The sequence below is a fragment of the Oryzias melastigma genome, linkage group LG23 (genome assembly GCF_002922805.2).
Source record: "Oryzias melastigma strain HK-1 linkage group LG23, ASM292280v2, whole genome shotgun sequence".
Lineage (NCBI taxonomy): Eukaryota > Metazoa > Chordata > Actinopteri > Beloniformes > Adrianichthyidae > Oryzias > Oryzias melastigma.
Window position 1 is genome coordinate 10,569,679 of NC_050534.1, and position 23,642 is coordinate 10,593,320.

At 36.8% G+C, this 23,642-nt stretch overlaps 1 protein-coding gene and 1 long non-coding RNA gene across 4 annotated transcripts in view; one reads left to right on the plus strand and one right to left on the minus strand.

Annotated features, from left to right (window-relative positions):
* The window catches only part of lrrc17 (leucine rich repeat containing 17), a 33,804-nt gene extending 19,698 nt beyond the window's left edge, over positions 1–14,106 (minus strand). The window contains exons 1-3 of one of the 2 annotated variants that reach the window (XM_024290902.2): positions 13,913–14,106; positions 12,298–12,708; positions 1,952–2,302 (exon numbers count right to left, since the gene is read on the minus strand). In XM_024290902.2, coding sequence (XP_024146670.1) covers positions 1,952–2,236 — 285 coding nt within the window. In that variant the 5' untranslated portion in view covers positions 2,237–2,302; positions 12,298–12,708; positions 13,913–14,106. Of the gene's footprint in view, positions 1–1,951; positions 2,303–12,297; positions 13,152–13,912 lie in introns of those variants that run through there. The other variant, XM_036210242.1, reaches the window with a different exon arrangement.
* Positions 1,967–16,483, plus strand: LOC112157864. Of its 2 annotated transcripts, XR_002921234.2 has the most exons (4): positions 1,967–2,041; positions 2,135–2,308; positions 10,629–10,769; positions 16,161–16,483. It is a non-coding gene; the product is annotated as an uncharacterized LOC112157864 (long non-coding RNA). The 2 variants fall into 2 exon arrangements; XR_004947173.1 differs by lacking the exon at positions 16,161–16,483 and having other exon boundaries at positions 10,629–11,110.
* The last annotated feature ends 7,159 nt before the right edge of the window (positions 16,484–23,642 follow it).

The window sequence follows — 23,642 nt, forward strand, 5'->3', positions numbered from 1 at the left end:
GATGACTGGCAACCATGACGACGTCAATGAGTGCTATAACGTAGAAAAATGAAGACACTATTTTTCCATATTTCTTCGTTAGGAGTGTAGGGGGTAAGGAGAAACCGGAGGAGTAGGGAAGAATTCAGATTCGTACATTTTATTTACACCTGTCCAACATTTATAAAGCATATAATTTTGCTAACTGTAAACTGGATTGCAAATGATTTATTTCAGGCAACAAAAGCCATAATAATGCATAAGCAAGACAACCAATATAGGTTTATATCCATACAAAGACATATTAAACATAGAATAATTAGGCATAAATTGATTGGAAAATACTCAAGTAAATAATTCAATTATTATTTATACTTTATGAATTTAGTAAATAGCTGAAAGAAACAACAAAAAATCTACAACGCGACAATCTCCTAATATTTCTCCTTATACATCTACAAGATGGTTCTTGCAAGAGGTGGGACCAAGTCTTTAGTAAGTCTCAAGTCTTTGCCCTGAAGTCCAAGTCAAGTCCCAAGTTAGAAGCAGTAAAGTCCAGAGTCGAGTCATGAGTCAAGATCAACAGGTCTCAAGTCGAGTCACAAGTCCTACTATTAACATTTCAAGTCTTTTCAAGTCATTCGGAGTCAGAGGGCTAAAGTCAGAGTCAAGTCACGAGTTATGGATGTTGAAGTCCGAGTCAAGTCCCAAGTCAGAAGCAGTAAAGTCCAGAGTCAAGTCATGAGTCAAGATCAACAGGTCTCAAGTCGAGTCACAAGTCCTACTATTAACATTTCAAGTCTTTTCAAGTCATTTCAATGACTGAGTAATATTATTTCTACAGACCGGGTGTGCTTTTAATAATTGATTTTGTTTATCAACGTCTTTCAGAGTCAGAGGGCTAAAGTCAGAGTCAAGTCACGAGTTATGGATGTTGAAGTCCGAGTCAAATCCCAAGTCAAAAGCAGTAAAGTCCAGAGTCGAGTCACAAGTCAAGATCAACAAGTCTCAAGTCAAGACACAAGTCCTACTTTTAAAGTTTCAAGTCATTTCAACGACTGGAGAAGTACTATTTACACAGAACATGTGTGGTTTTAATATTTATTTATCAATGTCTTTCCGGGTCAGAGGGCTAAAGTCAATCAAGTCACAAATTATGGATGTTGAAGTCCGAGTCAAGTCCCAAGTCAGAAGCAGTAAAGTCCAGAGTCAAGTCACGAGTCAAGATCAACAGGTCTCAAGTCGAGTCACAAGTCCTACTATTAACATTTCAAGTCTTTTCAAGTCATTTCAATGAAAGAGTAATATTATTTATACAGGCCGGGTGTGCTTTTAATAATTGTTTTTGTTTATCAACGTCTTTCAGAGTCAGAGGGCTAAAGTCAGAGTCAAGTCACGAGTTATGGATGTTGAAGTCCTAGTCAAAACCCAAGTCAAAAGCAGTAAAGTCCAGAGTCCAGTCACAAGTCAAGATCAACAAGTCTCAAGTCAAGACACAAGTCCTACTATTAAAGTTTCAAGTCATTTCAACGACTGGAGTAATACTATTTACACAGAACATGTGTGGTTTTAATAACTTTATTTATTTATCAATGTCTTTCCGGGTCAGAGGGCTAAAGTCAATCAAGTCACAAATTCTGGATGTTAAAGTCACAAGTCAACAAGTCTAAAGTCGTCAAATTCATGACTCGAGTCTGACTCGAGTTTAAGTCATGTGACTCAAGCTTCCAACTCGGGTTCTTGCAAGATTTTCTTGTTGTTTTGAGGCAGAGTTCCTGAAAGCGACATGCTGTGCTGCCAACTAGTGGTCAAGAGTTTAAGTGAAAGACAAAAAGAAGACACTAAACTAAATGTTTGCTTTTAAATATTCGATTAAGAAAAATGTCAGTAGTATTTTAAGTTGATACCAGAATTGACAAATAAAAAAACTTGCAATATATCACTGAATCCATTTTGCCGACATCTTAAATACCTTAAACTTGTTTCTAGCGAGTAGGAGGTGTTGAATATCTCTGGGCCAATTCGGCATCACAGAGGACAGCTGCCTGCCCTGGCAGTCCAGGTACTTCTCCCCCGCCTCCGTGTATTCCGTACACTCCTGAGTTTGACGCCTCATGACCCCAGCTCTGCTTCTGCCCCGCACTTTCCCCTTCAGTTTGCCTGCTGGGCCCCTCTCCCCATCCTTTGACCGCGGGCCTTTCCGGGGTTCAGCCGAGCAGATGAGCATCAGCAGCAGGAGGGAGGTGATGACGCGCATGATGAGGGGGTGGAGAAAGAGGCTTCCGGAGGGTTGAAGTGAAGGGACACAGGAGGCTGGTCAAACCTGCGGGTATGAAGGAAAAATAACCAGTGAAAACAGAATCCCTTCAAGTAAATTTTGTACTTTACTTCTATGCTATAATCATTTGGTTAGAAAGTACAGACCCACTTCAGTCAACTTTTGATCCATTTCAAAGCATTCTCGGTTGTCTTTAATTATCATTATGTCATTTTTAGCCAAAATCACAAAAATTTGGTTATTTTCTGGGGCATAGTTACAACAGAGTGGTAGTAATTCATTAGAAATTCTCTTCTGACTCCTTCCTGTTTACAGGCTATCTAGCTAGCTTACAGCTGCTCACATACCCAACTTAACACTAACAGTGCAACAAAATTTAAAATAAAACATTTCCTCTGAGTTGTGGAGAAGACTTTTGGCACTCAAGCTAGCCTCAGCTAATTTCCCATCAGCCCTTTGTTTACCCTCTCTCCCGTTAGCTTATAGCACCTCACAAGCCCAAGCTAACATTAGCGTAGCGGATAAAAACAGTACTGGAGCTATCCAGCTGTACAGTTTTGAGTCAGATGCCAGCTTAGATGAGGAAAACAAAGACGTACATGGATCCATTTATCTGCAGGTGCATAAATAACATTTGTAAAAGATCGCATTTGTTACAAAAATAATTTACGCTGGGAGGGCAACAAGCTGCAACCAGTCAATATTTCACTTATTTTTTTATTTTTTTAAGATTGTGACTTAGAAAAAACTTTATCTGAATATTAATACACCTTTCACATAAATAACACTGTTAAAATACATTTTATTGAATGATCAGAACATTAACTGTATCTCATATGAAAGTTGCTTTTAACCAAGCATAATCATAGTGATTTTCTTTTGGTATTTTAAGACACTTTTTCAACACTCTCACTCAAATTTAAGTTGAATTTACTTTATTGATGTCCATCATCATCATCAGAAAAAATGCCACACAATTCTCATCAGAGTGTTTCTTTAAAACTGAATCACATTAACGCAGAAAAAAGGCAATGGTGAGAATTGTAGTTCAACAGGATCGCTGCATTAATAGGTACAGCAGATGTTCCTCGTATTTGTTCAGGTGGTTTGTTGAAAGACGTCTGAAATGTCAACAAGGCGCATGTTGAAGGAATTACAGGAGTTTACCAGAGTGGAACGGGGACTGAACAAAAAACAACAGAAATGGGATTTGCTGGAGAAGCCATTACATTATTTAATTTGTCCAATTTCAACCAAACAAACTTTGATATAAGTTTATTTTAGTGCTTTGAGTATTTGTTCCTTCTAGTGACGTTTTAGACAATTTTTGCAAAGAAATAAAGTGAAAACATTCAAAAATACCATAAAACTCAACACATAACAGTCTATTTTTTCAGTTCTGCAGCTTCTGTCTTTCCATACAATGATACTTGAAACTGTCCAAAATTATGGCTATTTGAATTTGTTGGCTGTGGATCCTTTGAGAGATCAGATGAAACAGCCTAAAAACCCTCAGGAAGACAGATTGACTGTGCCAAACCAAAGCCCTCCTACTGTTTCCCAGTTTGGAACAGTGGAATGATGGTTTTATTCCACTGTGAATAGCAGACTGAGCACGTATCATTACACAGTTTCCTTCTCACTCAGCCTTGTTCTTTGAGTTTGTTCGACTACATCAGTTACCTAAAATGAGGAAAATCTGGCAGCTTTTGTTCCTTTACTACAGGCATCAATAATTAATCACCAAATTCTAGTTTATTGGTAATAACTGGAGTCATACAGTTTGAGAACCAAAAGTTTGTGTGGTGTCAATCTTTTTATAAGAGCCTGGAAAGCTCAGTTGGTAAAGTGGTGGACTAGCATGTGGGAGCTTGTTCTGGTGTGGGTCCTAGGGCAACAAAGGGGGCTTAAGTCTGGGTCTCCCTGTGCCGGTCCCCAACCCGGTTAAAATACAGAGTTGTGTCAGGAAATAAAACAATCTCTGCCAAACCACCTTGAGAAGCAGTAAAAAGCTGTGGTGACCCTTGAAGGTATATGGTGAAAGGTGAACAACAATATCAATCTTTTGATTGACTCAAGGTTTTTGGTACTCACAAACCTCTTTCTTCACTCAGAAAGTTGAAAAATTAGTAGAAAAAAATTTGTTTCTGAAACTGACTGATCCAAACTAGGATTAGAACTGATTGTTGTTTGCATTTCTTTGACAAGTATTAGTGTTATTTTTTTCTACAATCTTTTACACTGAAAGAACCTTTTTTGTGCAAAATCAACTTTTTTGGTTCATATGGGGTCATCTGGACCCCATAAGAGAGGACAAGGGATAAAATCCTGCTCTCCGAGTACCATCCTCTTCCAATCCATAAAACATAAGCATTGTGATGTCACAAAGTGGGGAACAGCCCCTTCCAGGAAGAGTTGTCAGCACCGCCCCCAGGCTAACACACACTCTCTGGAGCTTGCAGTATTCACCAAATCGCTTTTAATTTATCTGCACAACTTTACTCTTTGCAAAAGTTCCGATGTTGTTTGTTTTCTCAGACAAGCTGATGAGGTTGATGTCATAAAATGGGCGGCACCCAAAAGGCGGAGCCTCACAGATCAAATTGTCTTACTTCCATGTAGGAAGAAGTTCACAAAAATAACTCGTATTTCATTAAAAATTTGTTCTTTAGTGGACAAAAGGCATTATAGTATCATACATATGGATACAGTTTTCCCCGAAAGGCTTGGAGCAGCATGATATAGGTCCTTTACGTTTAGACAAAAGCAACAATCTACGTCTGGTAAAAATTATTTTTATTCGGAAAGTTTACATCATTTCAGGGGTTAGTTACACTAATGACTGAGGCTCTACCTCCTTTGAACTAGCAACGTTTGCTAATTAGTTTGGTTCCGTTGAGTGAGCGGCATCAGCTGTAGTCAATTAACACCAGCTTTAACTTTTTTGTTGAAGCTTCAGCCGCTTTCATGAGACTGGTTTTCATCTGTCTGAGAACTGTGCAATTAGTTACTGTACTGGAAACTGTCTGGGGGTTGTGATCTGTGAGCCACCAGGTCTGATGTCCATGAAGGTTCTTAAACATCTGGTCGTCATCCTGCTGAAGAGCTTCTATGGCCATTTCAACAAACTGTTATTCTTTAGGATGTCTGTTCTTTCATATGAACTTTGATTCTTAAAGCCCTCAACTACACCACCACTTAAAGTCTCACTTTGGTTATTTTTTTTTTACTATTTTCAAAGCGTTCTTGGTGGTCTTTTAATTACAATTAGGACGTTTTTAGCCAAAATCAATGAACCTGTCATTTTCTAAGACATAGTTTCTGCAGAGCGGCAATACTTTTTTTGAAATTCACCTCTTAGTTGTGAGTGGTGCTGTTGGTATGGAGCAACCCCACCCCCCTTCCAGTCACCCATAACTGATCACCGTTTATACCACTCGATCCTGCTAGCTTAGAGCTAATAGATCCAACATGACATTACCGGTACAACAAAACTGGTGGGTGGCTGCCTCTCCTGACTGGACGTCACTGGTTATCACTGCCCTACTACCAGATCACCCCATCACTTTTCCAACGTTAACAACGTTGTTTTCAACTTGCCTTGGTAAAATGCAGCTGAATTTACTATTACACCTCCCTTAAAAAGAGAAAATGTGTCCAGTTTCTACATTGTCACTGGTTTCTACAGAGCTGTTGGTTTCGATGAATCTATTGGTTTTTGCATAATCATTGTTTTTTCTGTGTAGCCACTGGTTTCTGGGTAACCATTAGTTTTTACATAACCATGTTTTTTTTTATAAAAGTGATTTTTTACGTAAGCATTGATTTTTAGGTAAATATTAATTTTTACTTTACCATTGATTTCTATGTAGCCATTGGTTTTCACGTAAACATTGATTTCTACGTAGTCATTGGGTTCTAGGTAACCATTGTTTTTATGTAAACATTGTTTTTTACACAAACATTGTTTTTTTACACTACCATTGATTTTTATGTAATTATTGTTTTTTTACGTAACCATTGGTTTGCCATTTTTTTCCACATAACCGTTGGTTTCTACATAGCCAAATATTAAGCCAGTGTTTCATCTCTGTGGGCTGTCTGTGACATTACCAAATCCAAAGTTGTCCAATAACTGTTGCTAATTCTTGATCAAATGGGTGATCTTAACCCCAATTTGAAACAGTGCAGTCAGTTGTGGACATCAATGCAAAACTTTTTATTTCAATTTTTTAAGCTGCAGGTCTTTAAAAGTGTTGCTTCTCCTAATCCTTGTGCTATCTTGTAGGGTCCAGATGACCCCACCCATACACTGACGTGCTATTCCTCCTATTACAAAGATGGACAGGATTTTATGTCTGAAATGAAAAAAAAAATATTTAAAAAAGTGCTTTCTTGTGGGCTCTAGACGACCCCACTCCCAATGTTAACGTGTCTTGGATAGCACGAGGGCTAAAAGGTTACAATCATGGTCATATTGCATTATCCAACACACATTCCTAATGTGACCACTCAAAATCCACGTGTCTGCCAAAGCAAAGCTGTCTAAAATAAAAAAGACTGCTGGTTCAAAGTTATGGTTTAATAGGAAGCCTTTGTGGTCAGATAATTTCTTGGGATACTGTCTGGAAAAAGAGTGCTAGCAAGATGTCTCTGGTTTAAGCTCTGCATAAAATAAATATGTGGGAATTTAAGTTGCTCAAAGATTGATTATTTTCTTTAAAAGAAAAAAGGCCTCATATACTAGAAAGGGGTGTAGAATCATAGATATAGAATTGATAGAAGCTCAGAAGTACAGTGGTGAAACATCATTAAAGAAAAGAAAGTCTGACATTAACTTATATCGTAATCACGTGATAATGTGATGAAACCGCGGATTACTTTCTCCAATCGGTGTTCCAACAAAAACAGCTTCACCAACTGGCTCAAATAACTAGATCTTCCCGCTGAGCAAGTTTGGCATTTAAGTATAAAATAACCGTTCATTATAAAACCCAATGACAAAGATTGTTTACAATATAAAGCCGAGGTCCCATGTCTAGTGTGGAGGAGCCACATGAGCTGTTTGGTCCTTTTGTCTGATAGTCAACAAATCTTGAAAAGCTCAAGGCAAACTAATATTTGGTGTTTTTTTGAAATGACAATACCAAAGCAATCGTTTTTTTTCATTGTCAAATATATTTGACTGTCATCAGCATAACAATATAAAATAAACCCTATATTTTTTCAGAAAACACAGAGGAACGAGAACAAAAGAAGTCTTAAAATAGAGCTCTGTGGAACCCCAAACAAGAGTGGAGCAGTTTGGGAATTTTTTAAGTTATGAATCCAATGTTATGTATTTTCTAAGCGCCAACAAAGATAACCGGCGACCATTGATGATGTCATCCAGCGGCAGAAACGTCTGAATTTGAAGACACTGTCTTTTTCCATAACTTGGAGGGATACATTTAAAGATAGGGAAGGGATTTGGATTCAGTCGTAATCCCGTTAATACTATTTTAGCCCGTTTACTATGTCAGTGAAAGAACAAATGTATTTGGCACAAACTTGGTCTTAGTCACTCCAGACTACAACAAAGTGACACATTAACCAAAGTTCTGTAATTCCATTTAAATTTTTTTGTTTTCATCAAAATAAAATTTTGGGCTGATGGTTCACTCGACTCAGACATGTAATTTAATAAAAACTAATATTTTAAAATGAAACAAGTTCCAGAGCTTTTGTTAATTGATCCAGTGTTTCACTTCTTACAGTGTAGGTCACAAAATATAATAACTGAAAAGGTTTTTTTTTTTTGTTTTCATTGACTTTTCATTGAGTTTTAGAGTTCTTTCACAATACAATGTTTTTAATTTGTTTTGACTCAAGTGGATTAAGGAAAGGCTTTAAATCTGTTCATAAAATCCCTAAATATTTAACAAAAAAACGAGTTAGTTTTTTTTTCAGCGATTATTGTAACATGATACTTTGTACAATATAACAACTATAAGGAACTTGTTCAAGTAAATTCTTGATATATTTTATTTTTACAACAACATCCCAAGAAACTGCACATAAAAAGAAAAAAAAACAGAAGCAGAGAACTGTCTGTTCAATGCCTGTTTGGATTCCACAGTTCATTTGACCTCACCAGACCAGAAGACACGCAAACTGAACTCAAACACAAATATATATCACATCCATCATAAATAAAGAAAAATAAATCAAAGCTGAAGGGCTTTAAAGTAATAATAGGGGAAACTACTCCGAGTCAATGTGTTTTATTTCTAAGTATTTCTGACTATATTTTTAGTCATATAATTAGCTTGTTTTGCAAGCTTTTATTTTTTCATTTTGACATGAATTCAAGTCCTCCAGTGTTCTTCTTCTTCCTGTTGTGTCACAGCTGTTTTCAGTTTCAATCATCTCAGCTGCTTCCTGTTCCTTTGATGACCTTCAGCCTATTTAAATGAGACATCTTAGCTGCTTATGAAGCCTCTGTATGTTTGTGCATTACTTCTATTGTTATCAATGTTTCTATTTTATGTTGCACCCCCAAAGTCTTCTATCATGTCTAGAGCTAATGCAATTCATTTGTTAAGAGTCTTTGATACAATGTGAAGGGATGCAAAAGCTTTGCAACAAAGTGAAATTAAATGAAAAATATTGAACGAATGAGTGCAATATTTTGCATTAGGATGTTTTAGTCATCGTCTAAAATTTAAATTCTGTTATGAATGTCTAAGCTTGAAAAATAAAGGCCAATAGAAATAAATTAAATGGGTTAAAAACACAAGTTTGTCAGAAGGACAATAAAAAGACTTGTTTGGGTTGAGGTAGTTCTACCTCACTGGTGTTACTCCACAAACAGAAAATTCCACAGATTCAATTACAAAGTTGGCAAACTGCTTTTAAAAGTACTTATGAAAGTGTGTTAATTGTTTAGTAGTAATAAAGTTTATCTTGACTTAGTTTTTTTTTTAAGGTGAAGTTGTTTATCACCTTTTGGTCTATCTCATCAGGGGTCACCACAGTGATGCACTGACTCGTACAGGTCGTTTGGTCCTGACACAACCCTGTACTTCACCCGGGCTGGGGACAGGCCGCCTTGTGGTTACATAGTTGAGCAGTAGCGCAAAGCTGAAGATGTTTCACTCTTGATCCAAGAGGCTTTCTAAGTAAGTTTAGACTGTTAAAGACCACTTTGATTCAATTTTTTTTTTTTTTTTTTTTTTGACATGTTTTTGTATAATTTTTCTGATAAGTATAGGAATTGACAAAATTGAGCTAAGAATTGCATTTTGGAGAATTTCTTTATTCAAACTAAAGGATCAAAAATACAAAAATTTTTTTTTTTTCTTTTTCTAAAGTTGCGTACAAACTACAATCAGTGGGCCACAAGCTGCCTGTCCTGCTCCATTCTGGTGTATCTACTTGCAAACGAATAGATCAGTGTACATCTTTGTTTTCCCTTTCCAAGTTGGCATCTGACTCCAATATCGCTTGTTGGTTTTGTTGCGCTGGTGATGTTATTTTGGGGCTGTAAGCAGATGGATGATGGGAAATGTCTTACTTTGTGGTCAACAATTGAGCCCACAACTTTAAGTGGAATTTCTGAACTCGAACTATGTCCAAGAAAACTTTTTTTTTTTTTTCTTGCTAAAACGACTATCATAATTTAAAAGATTACAGAACATTTTTATAATGGACTAAAATACGATTGGAGTTGGCTTTTACTTTTACCATGACGCAAGACCTCGTTTCCACTAAGTGGTTCATTCCGGTATTTTGAGCATTTCTATTATAAAATGGACCCTTGACCAACAGTGCAGAACCGTACCTTCTGTGAGGGCCCCGATCGGTTGTAGGTCCATTGAAAAGTAGAACGGAACAATTGGGGTGGAGCCGGTATAGCTACCCATTGATTGGCAGAAAGTGACTACATTAGAGCTCATTTAAGCTAACGTTTGTAAGCATTGGGGTTTTTGTGGTTTCCTGTGTACTCTTTTAGTCACAAGTTTATACTAAAAAAAAAAATGCCTGCAAACAGCAAGATCTGGTCTGCAAGGGAACTGCAAACATTTCTTGGTGATAGTGATGCAATGGGGTAAGCCAGCGGAGCGCTAGCTGTCTGCGCCATGGAAGCAAACCGCTTAGTGGAAGCGAGACTTAACTGAGTAGAAATGCTCGCCAGAATTAACTGGACCGTACCACACCGCTTAATGTAAATGAAGCTTGAGATGGTTACTAATCAGGTTTCCCGTAGCGTACAGATTGGGTAGTGACAAAGCTAGCATTAGCATTCTATGCAATTAGCAAAGGAATGCACAGGTAAATGAATGTCATATCTATGCTTTTTAAAAAAAAAATGTTTTTCTTTCTGTTTTAGTCACACCTGCACTTAGCAACAGAACAGTTGCAAACTGTCTGAGCCACCCACAAAGGAAGTGCATGCTCCGAGGAAGCTGGAATAACCTCGGGGGATGGAAAGAGTTCAGGCGTCCAAAGGAAAGAGTTCACAAACACAAAGGTCGGTGTGTTTTAGAGGAAAAAAGAGAAACCGAGTGAGCTTCCATTCATTCTAAGCGTCGTACACAGTGGAGATGTCCATCAGTGAGGCATTTAATTCAAGACATTTTTTATGTCCACCCATTGGGATAAGTTCCACGTGTGTGTGGCAAAATGGTGAATTTCAGACTGAAAAAGTAAAGGTATATGAATTGCAAAGAAAAAGCAGCGGGTGAGAGGGGGAAAGCATGTTTTATGTTTGTATGGAGCCAGCAAGAGAGAAGCCTCAGACAACCATGAGAGCCTAATTGGAACCAGACGAGTTCACCTCTGTAGCCTGGAGAAAGGAAGACTAAAAAAAAATAAAAATTAAAGCATCATTTTAGGACTTTGTGGCTGTCTAATGTCAATCCTTATGAAAAATGACATTTCTGGAGTCTAAACATGAGCATCTTGACATCAAAAACTTTCAAATCTTTAATTTGTTGATTATTTGGAAACAAATGAGCGTCTGGTTCATTAGAGCTGGGAAGGCATAAAGCTAGTCCTGTGATGTTTCACAGATCTCTCAAAAGCTCTTGTCAACTGCATCTGGATTGTTTCCAGATCCGTCTGGGTGGTAACGGCACACACATGCATGCGCGCACTACAAAGCCCCCCCCAAAAAAGCACGGCAAGCTGAAGCAGCAGAAAATCCAGTGAAAGGGACTCGTGCACTTTGTAATCAGAGTAAACTTGCAAGTCAAGCAAGTTTTTACCCCCCTCTTTATTTTTTATGTCAGGGCAGAATTCCAGAGTGAAACCACATGCCGCTCCAGCGCCGAGCTGCAGGAGTTTGGGACTTAAACTAAAACAAGAGGAATGTAACTTTTTATTTATTTATTTATTTTTGCATGTAAAACGGTGCAAATGGGTCCAACAGCTGAACAGTAAAAGGAAGAGACTGCTTTGAGTTTCCTGTGGAGACTTTTATCCTTTCACCCTAAAAGCTCCTGAATAAAAAAAGTGACAAACTCCAAACGTAAAAGCGTTTGCTGACCAATTTGGACGTAAAGTGGGTCAATAAACCTCTCGCTCTGACGGCAGTGGAGCCTAACCTGGGATGGCAGTAAAGTCTCAACCTCCAGCCAGTTGCATAACAAGAGAAAACATTGGAAAAGTAAATTCAATTAGGGTGCTTCTGTTGGCACTTTTAAAGGAAGTTGCCGTGTTTCAAAAAACGTTCTGTTCACTTTTTTTATCGGCTCTAAAAATGTGCTTCGCAGTGAAACAGCCAAAGATAAGATTGAATGTTTTTATCATCTAAAAATTAATTTAGTTTATCATTCTTGTTCTGCAGAAAAATCAGCTGCATTTACTGGTTTAATTTTCTCCATTTTTATTTAAAAATATATTAAAAAGTGAAAAAATAACCCCTATTTGGCAGGAAATCTAATGTGCATCTCATGCATATTAGAAACGATGCCAAAATAGAATCAACTGGAATGTTTGCATCTAAACAAAATCTCAAACTGCAGTGCTTCTGCTTAATGTTAAGAGTTCAGTCCTACCCGGAACGGGTGAGAATCTGTCTGGGGTTCTTCCAGTAGAACCTGCAGATCTCCAGTTGGTCCTGTGTCCCAGGCTCCTAATCCTGTCATGAGCGCTGCTGCATCCACGCCAAGAATATCGGCCTGGCTGCCTTTGGAGCTTGGACTGGCGCGCTGAGGAAGAGTGGCTCTCCTTCTCCTCCTCCTCTCACTTTCTCCCTCCCTTCTTTTTCACCCTCTCATCCCACTGAGTGTGAAGACGGAGACAAAGGGAAAAAAAAAAAAAGATTCTCTGAGGAGCCACAAGGCGGCCTCCGGTGTAGCATTACACTCTAAGGGGGGGGAAGCTGCATATATGTGGGAGGACTGCAGTCCTGTCCGGCTCTTCTTTGTTTTACCAGTAGATTGAATGCTGGATGTGACCTGACAGCACTGAAAATGAACATAAGTTGTCATGTAAAGTTTTGTAGCACAGGTATTTACTTGTTTTCATTTTAATTTGTCATGTTAAAGAAGAAAAAAACCTTTTGAGAAGATGTTTTTTGTTTTTTTTAATCTAGATATGGTGGATTTGATCAGTTTTCTGTTCAAGTGTAAGATCTTCCTTTACATTTTACAGGACAAATCAGTATTTTGGGGTTTTTTTGTGTCTCAATTCTTTGTGCACAGCAACAAAATAAAGCTGCTCGAACTACAGTATGTAACGTAGTTTCCACTCTATAGGTCGTACCGAACTACAAGAAGGAAATTTGGTGTTAAAATGATCACATATAGAGTCAGAAATTAGTCTTTCTGGCAGACTTCCTTAGTTCTTTGTAATGCTACATGTTAGCCACCTTAGAAGTGTTAGCCACATTGGAGGATTAAGAATACCTGCAACTAACATTAGGCTACTGCGACTCCGCTAACTCCTAACCTTGTTAGCAAAACGTCAAACATTGCTACAAGTTAGCTGCGTTAGCATAGTTACTATAATGCCCAACCTTGCTAGTAACGAATCAAACGGTTAAACACCGCAACAAGTTAGCAAAGTTAGCATATTTACGATAACACCCAACCTTGTTAGTAACCTGTCAAACATTGCTACAAATTAGCTACATTAGCATATTTACAATAATGTACAATCTTGTAAGTAACGCGTCAAAAAATAGTTCGACACGGTTATTTCAGTAAATGGTTCACAGCTAAAAGTTGGCGAACTTAAAATAAAATCAAACCTTGTTTGTAACTTGTCAAAATCTGCAAAAGTTAATTTGTTGGCATGTATGCAACAATACCCAACCTTGATAGTAACTGGGGATAGTTATTATTCAGATTTGATCAATCCTACTTCTCTGATCTGGTATTTTTCTAGATGCTTTTCTGTAAAAACGAGAAGGGAGAAGACGGATGACATGAAAACCTTTTTACGACATTTAAAGCATTATTGAACCCGAGGTAACAGCCTTGTTTTGTCCATCTTTATTCATGTCGATGGTCACAATACAGCTACAAGTTAGCTTTGTGAGCATATTTACAAAAACACTCACTGATGGGATTTTGGCTTCTTGGGGCCAGCAGATACTTCTTATTTGAAAGGTAAGGAGGGGTTTCTCTCTTCAACACAACTGTAAGGGCACTTTTGGGTTATTTGAACCTTTCTTTGATGTTCCCTTTAAACACTTATCTCCACATCCTCTGACTCTCCATGGCCAACCTTCAAACACATGTAAACACAAACTCATTTGTAGCTCTAAAGACTGTCAACTCCATAAATCCATTCAACTAAAGTTTTTTTTGGCTTTTTTAGAGTACCTGACCACTCTAGAGGTAATGACTCACAACGAACCTGCCCGCCATTATTCATTATATGTCAAATGGATTTTCTGTTTTTCTTTTTTTTTTTTCTTAAGATACTCATGGGTGACTGTAAATCCAAATAAAATGCGTTATGAGGCTCTGCTGGTCAGTTATGGTCATCATTTGAGTTCTTTTAATGGATTACAAGTTTTGTTTTTCTTGGAAACAGCATGTATGTTGTATTTTTCTTTAAATGTTTTAGAATATTTTGTATTTCTGGAGTTCATCAGGGCTCCAGATCAATGTTCCTGAGGATTGAAAGCGACAATGTTTGTTCTTTATAACCGTCTGATAAGGAAAGACTACGATTTCAATGAAGGAAGTAGAAAAATGAAAATAAATTGAGCTTCTTTTTCCAACCTTCAGTCAACCTAAATCTGACCCATCATGTCTCCAGATAAAGATATGATGAATGAATTACATCATAATTTGGCCAGTAAACTGGTTTTCTCTTCCACTTTTAATGCTCTGGTTCCTGTCTTCATTTTTCTCTGTAATTGTTTGTTGTGACTTGTTTTGACATATCAAGAAAAATCTCCTTTTAGACTTGTGGAGTGTTCCCCTTTTCTCTTGTCATCTTTGTGTTGCAATTCATTTTCAATCTGCTGCATATCCTACAAATACATGAATCCATTTGCTATCCAATTTCCTTGAATAAAATTTATAAAAATATTTATTTTGATGCAACACGTGCAATAAACAGAGTTCAATTGTATATGCTTTTATTGTGAAAATATTAATATGTGGGTTCAAAACATGAGCTTGAATCCAAAAGAAATCTGAGTACGAAGCTCTGAGTGGCAGACAAACGGTTAAAAAGTCACATGATCCAGAAGGGGAATAACACAGAATTTATCAGAACTATGAAGTCCAACACCAGGAATGTCTCCTGTGGAGCAAAGCATTCAGGCGAGTCCAGTTATTGGTTTCCTCCATGAAAAGGAACATCTGAACGTGAGAACAGGGAGAGTTTGAAAAGTTGGGAGGCTTTATTAAAAACTTTCTTTGTCATGTCATTGGAAAAAATATTTTTTTTAACCAGTAAATTATTTTTAAGGCAGATTAACTTGATGGAGATTAAAGATTCTGGCTTAATTTTGCAAAGAATGTGTCATGTGACTCTGAGTTTTCAACCCTTCAAAATCAACTCCATCAAAACTCTTTTGACCAATGTGTATTGGAGACTATCTGAATGTCTTCATACATTTTGAAAATCAAGAATACAGTTTCAAGTCTTTAGTTAAGACTCATGAACATGCTAAGAAATACGACAGCTTTACCCTTAAACTCATTTAATTTCCACATTTTAATTGTTGGAACTAAAACATGGTTTACAAACAAAGGTGAGATATTGCCTCAGATTCCAAATGCCAACAATTTATCTTCTCTATGATGCAAACTAATTAAATTATAGATCTTTTTTTATCTTGATTAATTATAAATTTAAATGTAATTCTTAAATAAAAATCTGTCTAAATTAAATCATTGCTAATATTTTTCTTGCAATTTACTGACTTAAAAACTGACTAAAAATGACTGACTTTTTTTATCTTAAAGTGAAAAAAATCAGAATTTCTAATAAATAACTTCACAAAAGACTAATTGATTTTTTTTTTGCTTATTTTAATTAAAATGAATACATTTCATAAATGTAAAATATGGCAAAAATTTGTTTTACTTATTTAGAAATATTTGTACTTTTTCTGCTAATTTTGGTTTTGTTAGTCAAAATCTTATATTTTCAGACTTAAAGAAGTTTGATAACTATATAAAAAGGCTTAAAACTGTCATTGAAACCAAACTAATGGCTAATAACTAATATTGGCTCATAAATTTGCAGCAAATGTCAGCCTCCCCCCGTTTTCACTGGCGCTATTGTTTCTAATTGACACGTCATTTAGAATTCTTTTCTTTTTTTTTTTTTAAAAACAAAGATTATGAAATTAATGATCCGAGTTTTGAGTAACAAAGTTGACCACTAATCTGATGGAAGGCGGGTTTATAATGGAGAACTTTCTTTTTTTTTCTCCTTTCTTTTCTTTTAGCACAGACCTGCTGTGATGTCATCACTTTCAAGGAGTCATGTGACTCTGTTCAAGGAGTCCATAGTTAAACCCAAAGTTGTGTGTATCTGACAAATGAAAAATATGTTCCGATTGGTTGAAATAAATGAAATAATAAATATTTTTGTACTTTGATGGTTTTTAGTAACTTATGGAGCCAGAAAGTGTGGAAATTCATGTCCAGACTCTTAAGATTTAGACCTTTATTTTGGTAATCAGGTTAAAAACTATGGAAACACATTTAAAATAAAATGTACATCCTAAAATATGGGATTTTTTGGTGACATTTTCTATCATCATTGTCCTCATGGTGGTTTGATAACAAAAAAGATGCATTTTTTTGTTTTATTTTTCCTTTTTGATGATAAATCGAGAGCAACTATTAATAAATATATCAATAATAATAATGGTATGCTCTCCATCTGCTGTCTTCTGCAGCCTGACTTCTATTTTCTATCATTTTGGTTTCTGCACGGAGGACTACTCCCTTAGAGACCAAACCCAAAAACTCTTTCCACTGACAAAAAACCCAAAAGCAGACGAGAAGAGGAAAACAAAAAAAGTTGTGGATCCAGCGTATCGTGCAATAAAACTTAACTGTGCCTGCTTTCAGACGGAACCACCAACCACGAAAATTATAGTCTGCCCTGTGGTTTGTACATTTCTGAAATAAAAATTGAGACAAATGGAAGAAGTGGGAGAATATTGGGTGAATGTGTGTTTAGCACTGCAGCAAGGAAGGAGTTTAAAGGATAATGTTCAGTCCAAAGGTAGCAAAATACAATGTAAAAACGAAAATACTTTTATTTTTAACAAAAACGCATGGAGCAGATTAAATAAAACTTAAAGTTTGTGCCTTTTTAAGTTATTTACAAAGTTTCCCCATATTTAACACATTCAAATTGGCCAACATTTGCCTTTTTCTGTGAGATTAAGAGGTTTTTAATCATGTTTTTTGCTCACTTAAAAGCCTTAATTTTTTTGATTTAAGACAGTATGCCTGATAATCTGGAGTGCCTTAACTTTCCAAGACATCTGAGACAGCAGATCACATTCTCCTGATTAAAATGCTGGTCAAGATTAGCATCTCTGAACCAACTGTGGCTTGATTACCTGTCAAATAAGTCCCATTCCATACAAGTAACCAGCTCCACTTCTCTTGTTTTTGAGATTAAGAAAGGTGTGCCTCAGGGTTCAGTTCTAGGACCCATCTTGTTCTCTATTTATATCAACAACTTGAGTGAAAAGTTGCTAAATGCATTATATCATCTTTATGCTGACGACATCGTCATTTATTGTTGGTCAATCTCGCTAGCTTTTGAGTTTTAAAGTCTTCGTTCAATGTTGTTATATCTCGTCTTTTGTCACTTAAAATGGTCTTTAAAATGTAGGAAAAACAGAAATAATGGTAGCTTCCCACAAACGTGAACTATCGGAAAACGGTGAATTTTTTCCAATACCCCTACGGCTTCTCCCTCCCCACATTTAGTAAGAGGACCTAGACGCAGACGACAACATGGCCCCAAGATGGCGCCAGAGCATCATTAGCCAGAAGTCCTCGACTGAAGTTCAAGTTCTTCCCCTAAAAGAAACCCACCAGAACCGGGTCAGTTTTGAATCTTCTAGTATAGATGCACAAATTCAGCTTCTGGCTAACGATGAGTTTGTTGCCATCTTGGGCGCCATCTTGCCTGCGACCAGGTCCCACTCACATTTAGTCCTCCAAACGGAGAGCTTTCAGAAAAAGTGTCTTCAAATTCAGATGACTCTCCCACTTAATGATAGTCACCGGTCATCTAATGCATAGCTAATAAACATCAGTTTATAGCTCTAAAAAATCCTGCTAAAAGAAAAATCATTATTTGAATTTAAATGTAAACTTTTGTAATTGAGAACATGAAGAAATGAGTTTCTCCTGTGGCACAGCACAACACGTATCACCTTTGTGGTGGAGGGATACGCAATGAAAAGTCCCTAAGAGTTGCCCTTAAAAAAAATATTTCTCCTACCCCTACAAATGCCCCAACAACTGGAGGATAAGGGAGATGTTTTAAGAGTAGGGGAAGAGCCTCGCACCCCCAAGCTAACGTTAGCATAGCAAAAAACGGGGAGCAATATCTGTTATAGTTAAGAGGCAGACGTTAGTTCGACTAGGAAAATGAAGACGTTCTTCATGACGAGAAAAATGCCACAAAAAGCCCAATTTTCATTGGATTGGGCGTCTTAGGACAGGCGTTAGCTACATGCTAACTAGCTAATGCTCCATATGATATTTTTTTCCCAAATATCACTTTTTTTTTTCCTGTTAAAGTTAATTTGTCCCTGATGGGGTTAATAGTTCTGAAGCTAATTCTTATTTTGTCAGATCAGTAATTATCAGTAAATGCTAGCTTAATTTTGTTTGTGCGCACATGCTGAGATAACGGGACATTACCAAAAGCTAAACAATTGTAAAAAGTGGCTAAACTGATTAGAATAGGGACAATGATGGAGCTTTTTTTTGTAGTAGGTGATTCCGTGTGTCATTGGAATGAATTTAGCCTTCCTCAAGAATGCCGTTTGGATAAAAATTGAAAGTAACCAGCCGATTGTGGACCGTTCCAGCACACATGCCCTGAAGCTGGCAGATCCGGTGGGTTATCCTCAAGATCTGGTGAGCAGATGAAGCTAAACGCTTCCATCCTCTTTGAGGAACTCTCCAGGAAACCAATTTGGACCAAACAGACACAAACGAGGGAAAGTTTCTCTTTGAGCTCAGACAATGAAATCCTAAATATTTACTGTCAAACCGCCTCCAAATGTAAGTAAAAAAAACAACAAAAATGTATGCATTTACTAGATTTTTAAACATGAGGATCTGGTGAGCCGTTTGCCACAGTTTGTACTTTTCTCTAAGCAGTAAGATGATCTGAACCTGTGGGTTTATTTGGTCTCCTTTAGAATCGGTGTAAACTTTTTACTATCTTTGTTTTAACTCCTACAAAAAGCAGTGAAATAGACGCAGAACTGTCCTTTTAATGGAAACAAAGGTTGTAATTGTGTTGACATTTATGAAGGTTCCAGGTTGATTTGCCCCTTTGATTATCATGGTCGTGTACTGGATCTGGAACCATTTTATCCACTAAGTTTTCCATTTCAAAGATTCCCAACCTTATAAAACTTCCTTTTTCCTTTGATAATAGTAGTATCTGTCACACTACTCTCCTGTTTAAAAACCTGGCAGTAATTTGTTTTTAACAAACTGCTCCAATGTGTTCAAGGTTTATAAAGTTCAACTTTGTGGATTTTTTTTTTAGGTCTATTACCCATCATGAACTTGGTTTTTCTCCAGAAGGTGACATTTTATTTATTTATTTAGTTATTTTTTTTTACAAGGACTCGGTAAAAACAACTAATTTAGAGATGCAAAATGAAAAAGTTTTGGAATTAAACCGTAAAAATAAGAGTCAGTTGAAAAGCAATAAAGGGTATTTCAAAATAAATTCAAAATTAACCAACAATGAAGCAAAAGAGAAACATTCTTACTTTGGGCTCATAAAGTTGACATTTAGAAGATCACATTTAAGGATGTTCATTTGCAGAAAATAGGTAATATTTCCCCTTGTCAACTCTGATAAAATTCGTTTTTAACATGTTCTTGTAGCGTTTTTCTTCATGATACAGAACACATATTTTCATTTATTCAACATATTGACCACGGGACATGCCCATTTATGGTCAAAGTCAATGCATCTCTGCAATATTGCCTTTACTTAACCAGATAAAAACCCATTAAGATCAAGATCTCATTTACAAGGGCGACCTGGCCAAGAGGTAGAAACACGTCGTCATGAAGTGACATCCAAATGAATAAAATGGTCAGAGCAACAGGAGAAGTTACATGCAACAGTAAATCAACATCTTGCAAATGTAACATTTGTGTAGAGAACAATAAATTTGGAGCATAAACACGATTTATAGGACTCTCTTGTTGTTTAGAATAGTATAAAACTCATTTGGAGAAATCAGGTTTGACAGTTTCAGCTCTGATTGTAGGACGTTCCAGGCAGTTATCTAAAGGAAATTGAGCTTAAAATTACATTTCTTTGTATATATTTATGAAATTATTGGAGAAAGGATGTGCTTGTGGTGTAAAAAATGTGCTGCTTTTCTCCGTTCCGATGAATCCACTTGTAGATCCATGTACGTCTTTGTTTTCCTCGTTTGAGCGGGAATCTGGCTCAGTAGCTCCAATGTTGCTCGCCATTTTCTGTTCCTCTAATGCACGTGTCAAAGTCGAGGCCTGGGGGCCGGATCCGGCCCTCCAGGTCATTTTACTTTATTGTTATTAATGGCCTGATGTCATCTTGCGCGTAATTCTAACTTGTGTAATTTTGACAATATGTTTTTATGGAGAGTGAAATATTGAAAGTTATTTAATGTTTTAAGTTGATTTATTCTCAAATAATATTTCTGCCTTGGTATCACTTCAACCCCCCTTCGATGGTTTCATTCCTATTTCTCTGGCCGCACTCAGTTCATCCAGCTAAAATCTTTCCGCTCTGATTCTTCCCCTGTTTCCTCCGGTGTTCCCCAAGGCTCTGTCCTTGGTCCTCTTTTATTCATCACTTACCTCCTTCCACTTGGCAACATCTTCCGCAAATTCAAAATCAGCTTCCATTGTTTCGCGGATGACACCCAGCTCTATCTCTCCAGTAAACCAAACTCCTCCCTCCCACCCTCCTCCCTAACATCTTGTTTGCATGAAATAAAAAACTGGTTCACCCAAAACTTTCTTAAACTCAATAGCGATAAAACTGAATTATTACTTGTTGCATCTAAATCCACACTTTCCAAGATCTCAAATTTTACACTTTCTATTGACTCCACATCAGTCTCCCCCTCCCCCCAGGTAAAGAGCCTGGGTGTCATCCTTGACAGTTCCCTTTCCTTTCAACCGCATATTAATAACATCACCCGATCTGCTCATTTTCATCTGCGCAATATTAATCGTCTCCGTCCCTCTCTCACTGTCGATTCCGCTTCTATATTGGTCAATAGTCTGGTCACTTCTCGCATCGACTACTGCAACGCACTTCTGTCCGGTCTACCTCAAAAAACTCTCAATAAACTCCAACTGGTTCAGAACTCAGCCGCTCGCATTATTTCCAGAACTCCACCGTTTCATCACATCACCCCCGTCCTCCAACAGCTCCACTGGCTTCCTGTCAAATTCAGAGTTCAATTTAAACTTCTCCTCCTCACCTTCAAAGCACTCCATAACCTGGCCCCGCGTTATCTATCTGAGCTCCTCCATATTTACACTCCCGTCCGTACACTCCGGTCTTCTTCCACCCTCCAACTCTCCGTACCCCCCATCCGTCTGGTCACCATGGGGAGCCGAGCCTTCAGCCACTCGGCCCCCACACTATGGAACTCACTCCCTCCTGATCTCCGGACCATTGACTCATTACCCGTGTTTAAGTCCAAACTCAAAACATACATGTTTAAATCTGCCTTTTCTGTCTGATCTCACTACCATTAATCCTGTGGCTGATTTTATTTTATTTGATTTATTTATTTATTTTTTTAAAGATTTTATCGTGTTTCTGTTTTTACGATATATTTACTTGTCCTGATTTTATTATCCTTCTCTTTGTAATGTACAGTGTCCTTGAGTGACCAGAAAGGCGCTTTGAAATAAAATGTATTGAGACCTGGGATAGTGATCGGTTGTACTTCACAAATACACACATGTACATGGATCTTAGTTTTAAGGTCTTTTTGCGTGAGAATTTTTCCATTTTTCTCCTATTAATAGTTTGTTAAAATTAAAGTATTGAAGGGATTTTTTTTAAACACCAGTTCAAATGATTTCAACTCACTGTTTTTCCGTTTATAAATCCTTGCTTTAAAGTGACTTCCTGGAGTTTCTAGTAAGTCTGTCATTAATGTTACCAAGCAGGAAGTTATTTCCGATGAGAAACCCTTTTTATTTGTTTATACCGTTATTGTTCATAGTATTTGGACCTAAATAGATTTTTAAATCCTTGCCTTTTGATGCAAATATGCACCAAACCATTCAGCTCCAAAAATAAAAGGAAAAAACACTTTTTTAAATTTTTTTTTAAACCTAGAAATAAATTCATGTGTGAAAAATATGTATGCATTTGGATTTTTATAGATTAAATGCCCACAAATACAAGAAGGTATAACTGTTTTAGTAAAATGCACATAAGGAGGAGTTACATGAAAGCTTTTATTTTCTTAAGCTTTTCACGTAACGCCACATTAATAGGACACAGGCTCCAAAAAAACTTTGTTTGTACCATCAACATGTCTTTCATCCTCACTTCATGGACATGTTCCCTTTGTATTTTTCTTTGACTCCAGGCCAACATCTTCCCACTATTCCAATATTTTTAACTTGTTTATTTTCCACTGATAGCTTCAGTTGCCGTATTTATATTAGAAGAGCTCTTACGTAAGAAGAAGCTGCTCTGGGTCGACAGAGATGATAATCCACACGCACCGGCATTTATGTGTTTATTAGTAATCTGTTTAATCGACTTCTTTTCTATGGAAGCCTGGAAGGGACAACCTGTGCTTCCCTTTTATTCTATAAATATCCGTCCTTAATCTTAAATTCAAAGCGTCCGAGTTCACTTGAGTCCCCGATCTCTTGTTTTGTGTACAAACCGCCAGAAATAGAGCTGTTATATTTCAAAATAAAAGGCTTTTATTCTTGAATGAAAAAAGATCACAGGTTTTGTCGTCAATTTCCAAGCTTATTGCTTCTCTTTTGGCAGATTTATATCCTATTTCTATTTTTTAAAAGTATCAACCCTAATATTTTGAAAGAAAGCTGTCTGGGCAAACCTCAATTTTGAGTCAAGATTTGTCATCGGCAAAGATTTAGAAATCATCATTATTGGAGTTTTTATTTAAGCTTTACTGGAACAAAAAAACCCAATAAATTTTAAGGAAATAAAACCCAATATAATTATAAAACTGGTAGAAATATGTGTTTTTAGTACTTAGTATTTGTCGCCCTCACCCCCCTCCAACACCATATGATATGATTTTAGCTCCGCCCCTGAAAGTTGCTTTTGTCCTGTATTAGTGGGTCAAATTGATTAATGACTTAACTCAACCTGAAAATAAATATAAACATAAGATATTAACCAATATTTTTTTTTTTCCAAATATAAACCTTACTTTGTTTTTCATGTCCATGGAAACGGTGTGCATAAGTATTTATTTATTTAATTTTGGGAGGGTACACAGAACTTTTTTTTCTTGAAGTACACCACCCGTTTACTAGTATAAAAACTGTTTTTATGTTTCCTATAGTTGTAAAAACCAAAACATTGGATAAATTAACAAAGGTTTCTTTAACTTTTTTATATTTAAAATGATTAGAATTCATCACATTAAAATTTAGTTGATGGTTTACTCAATTTAAAAGTTCCATTTGATGAAAAC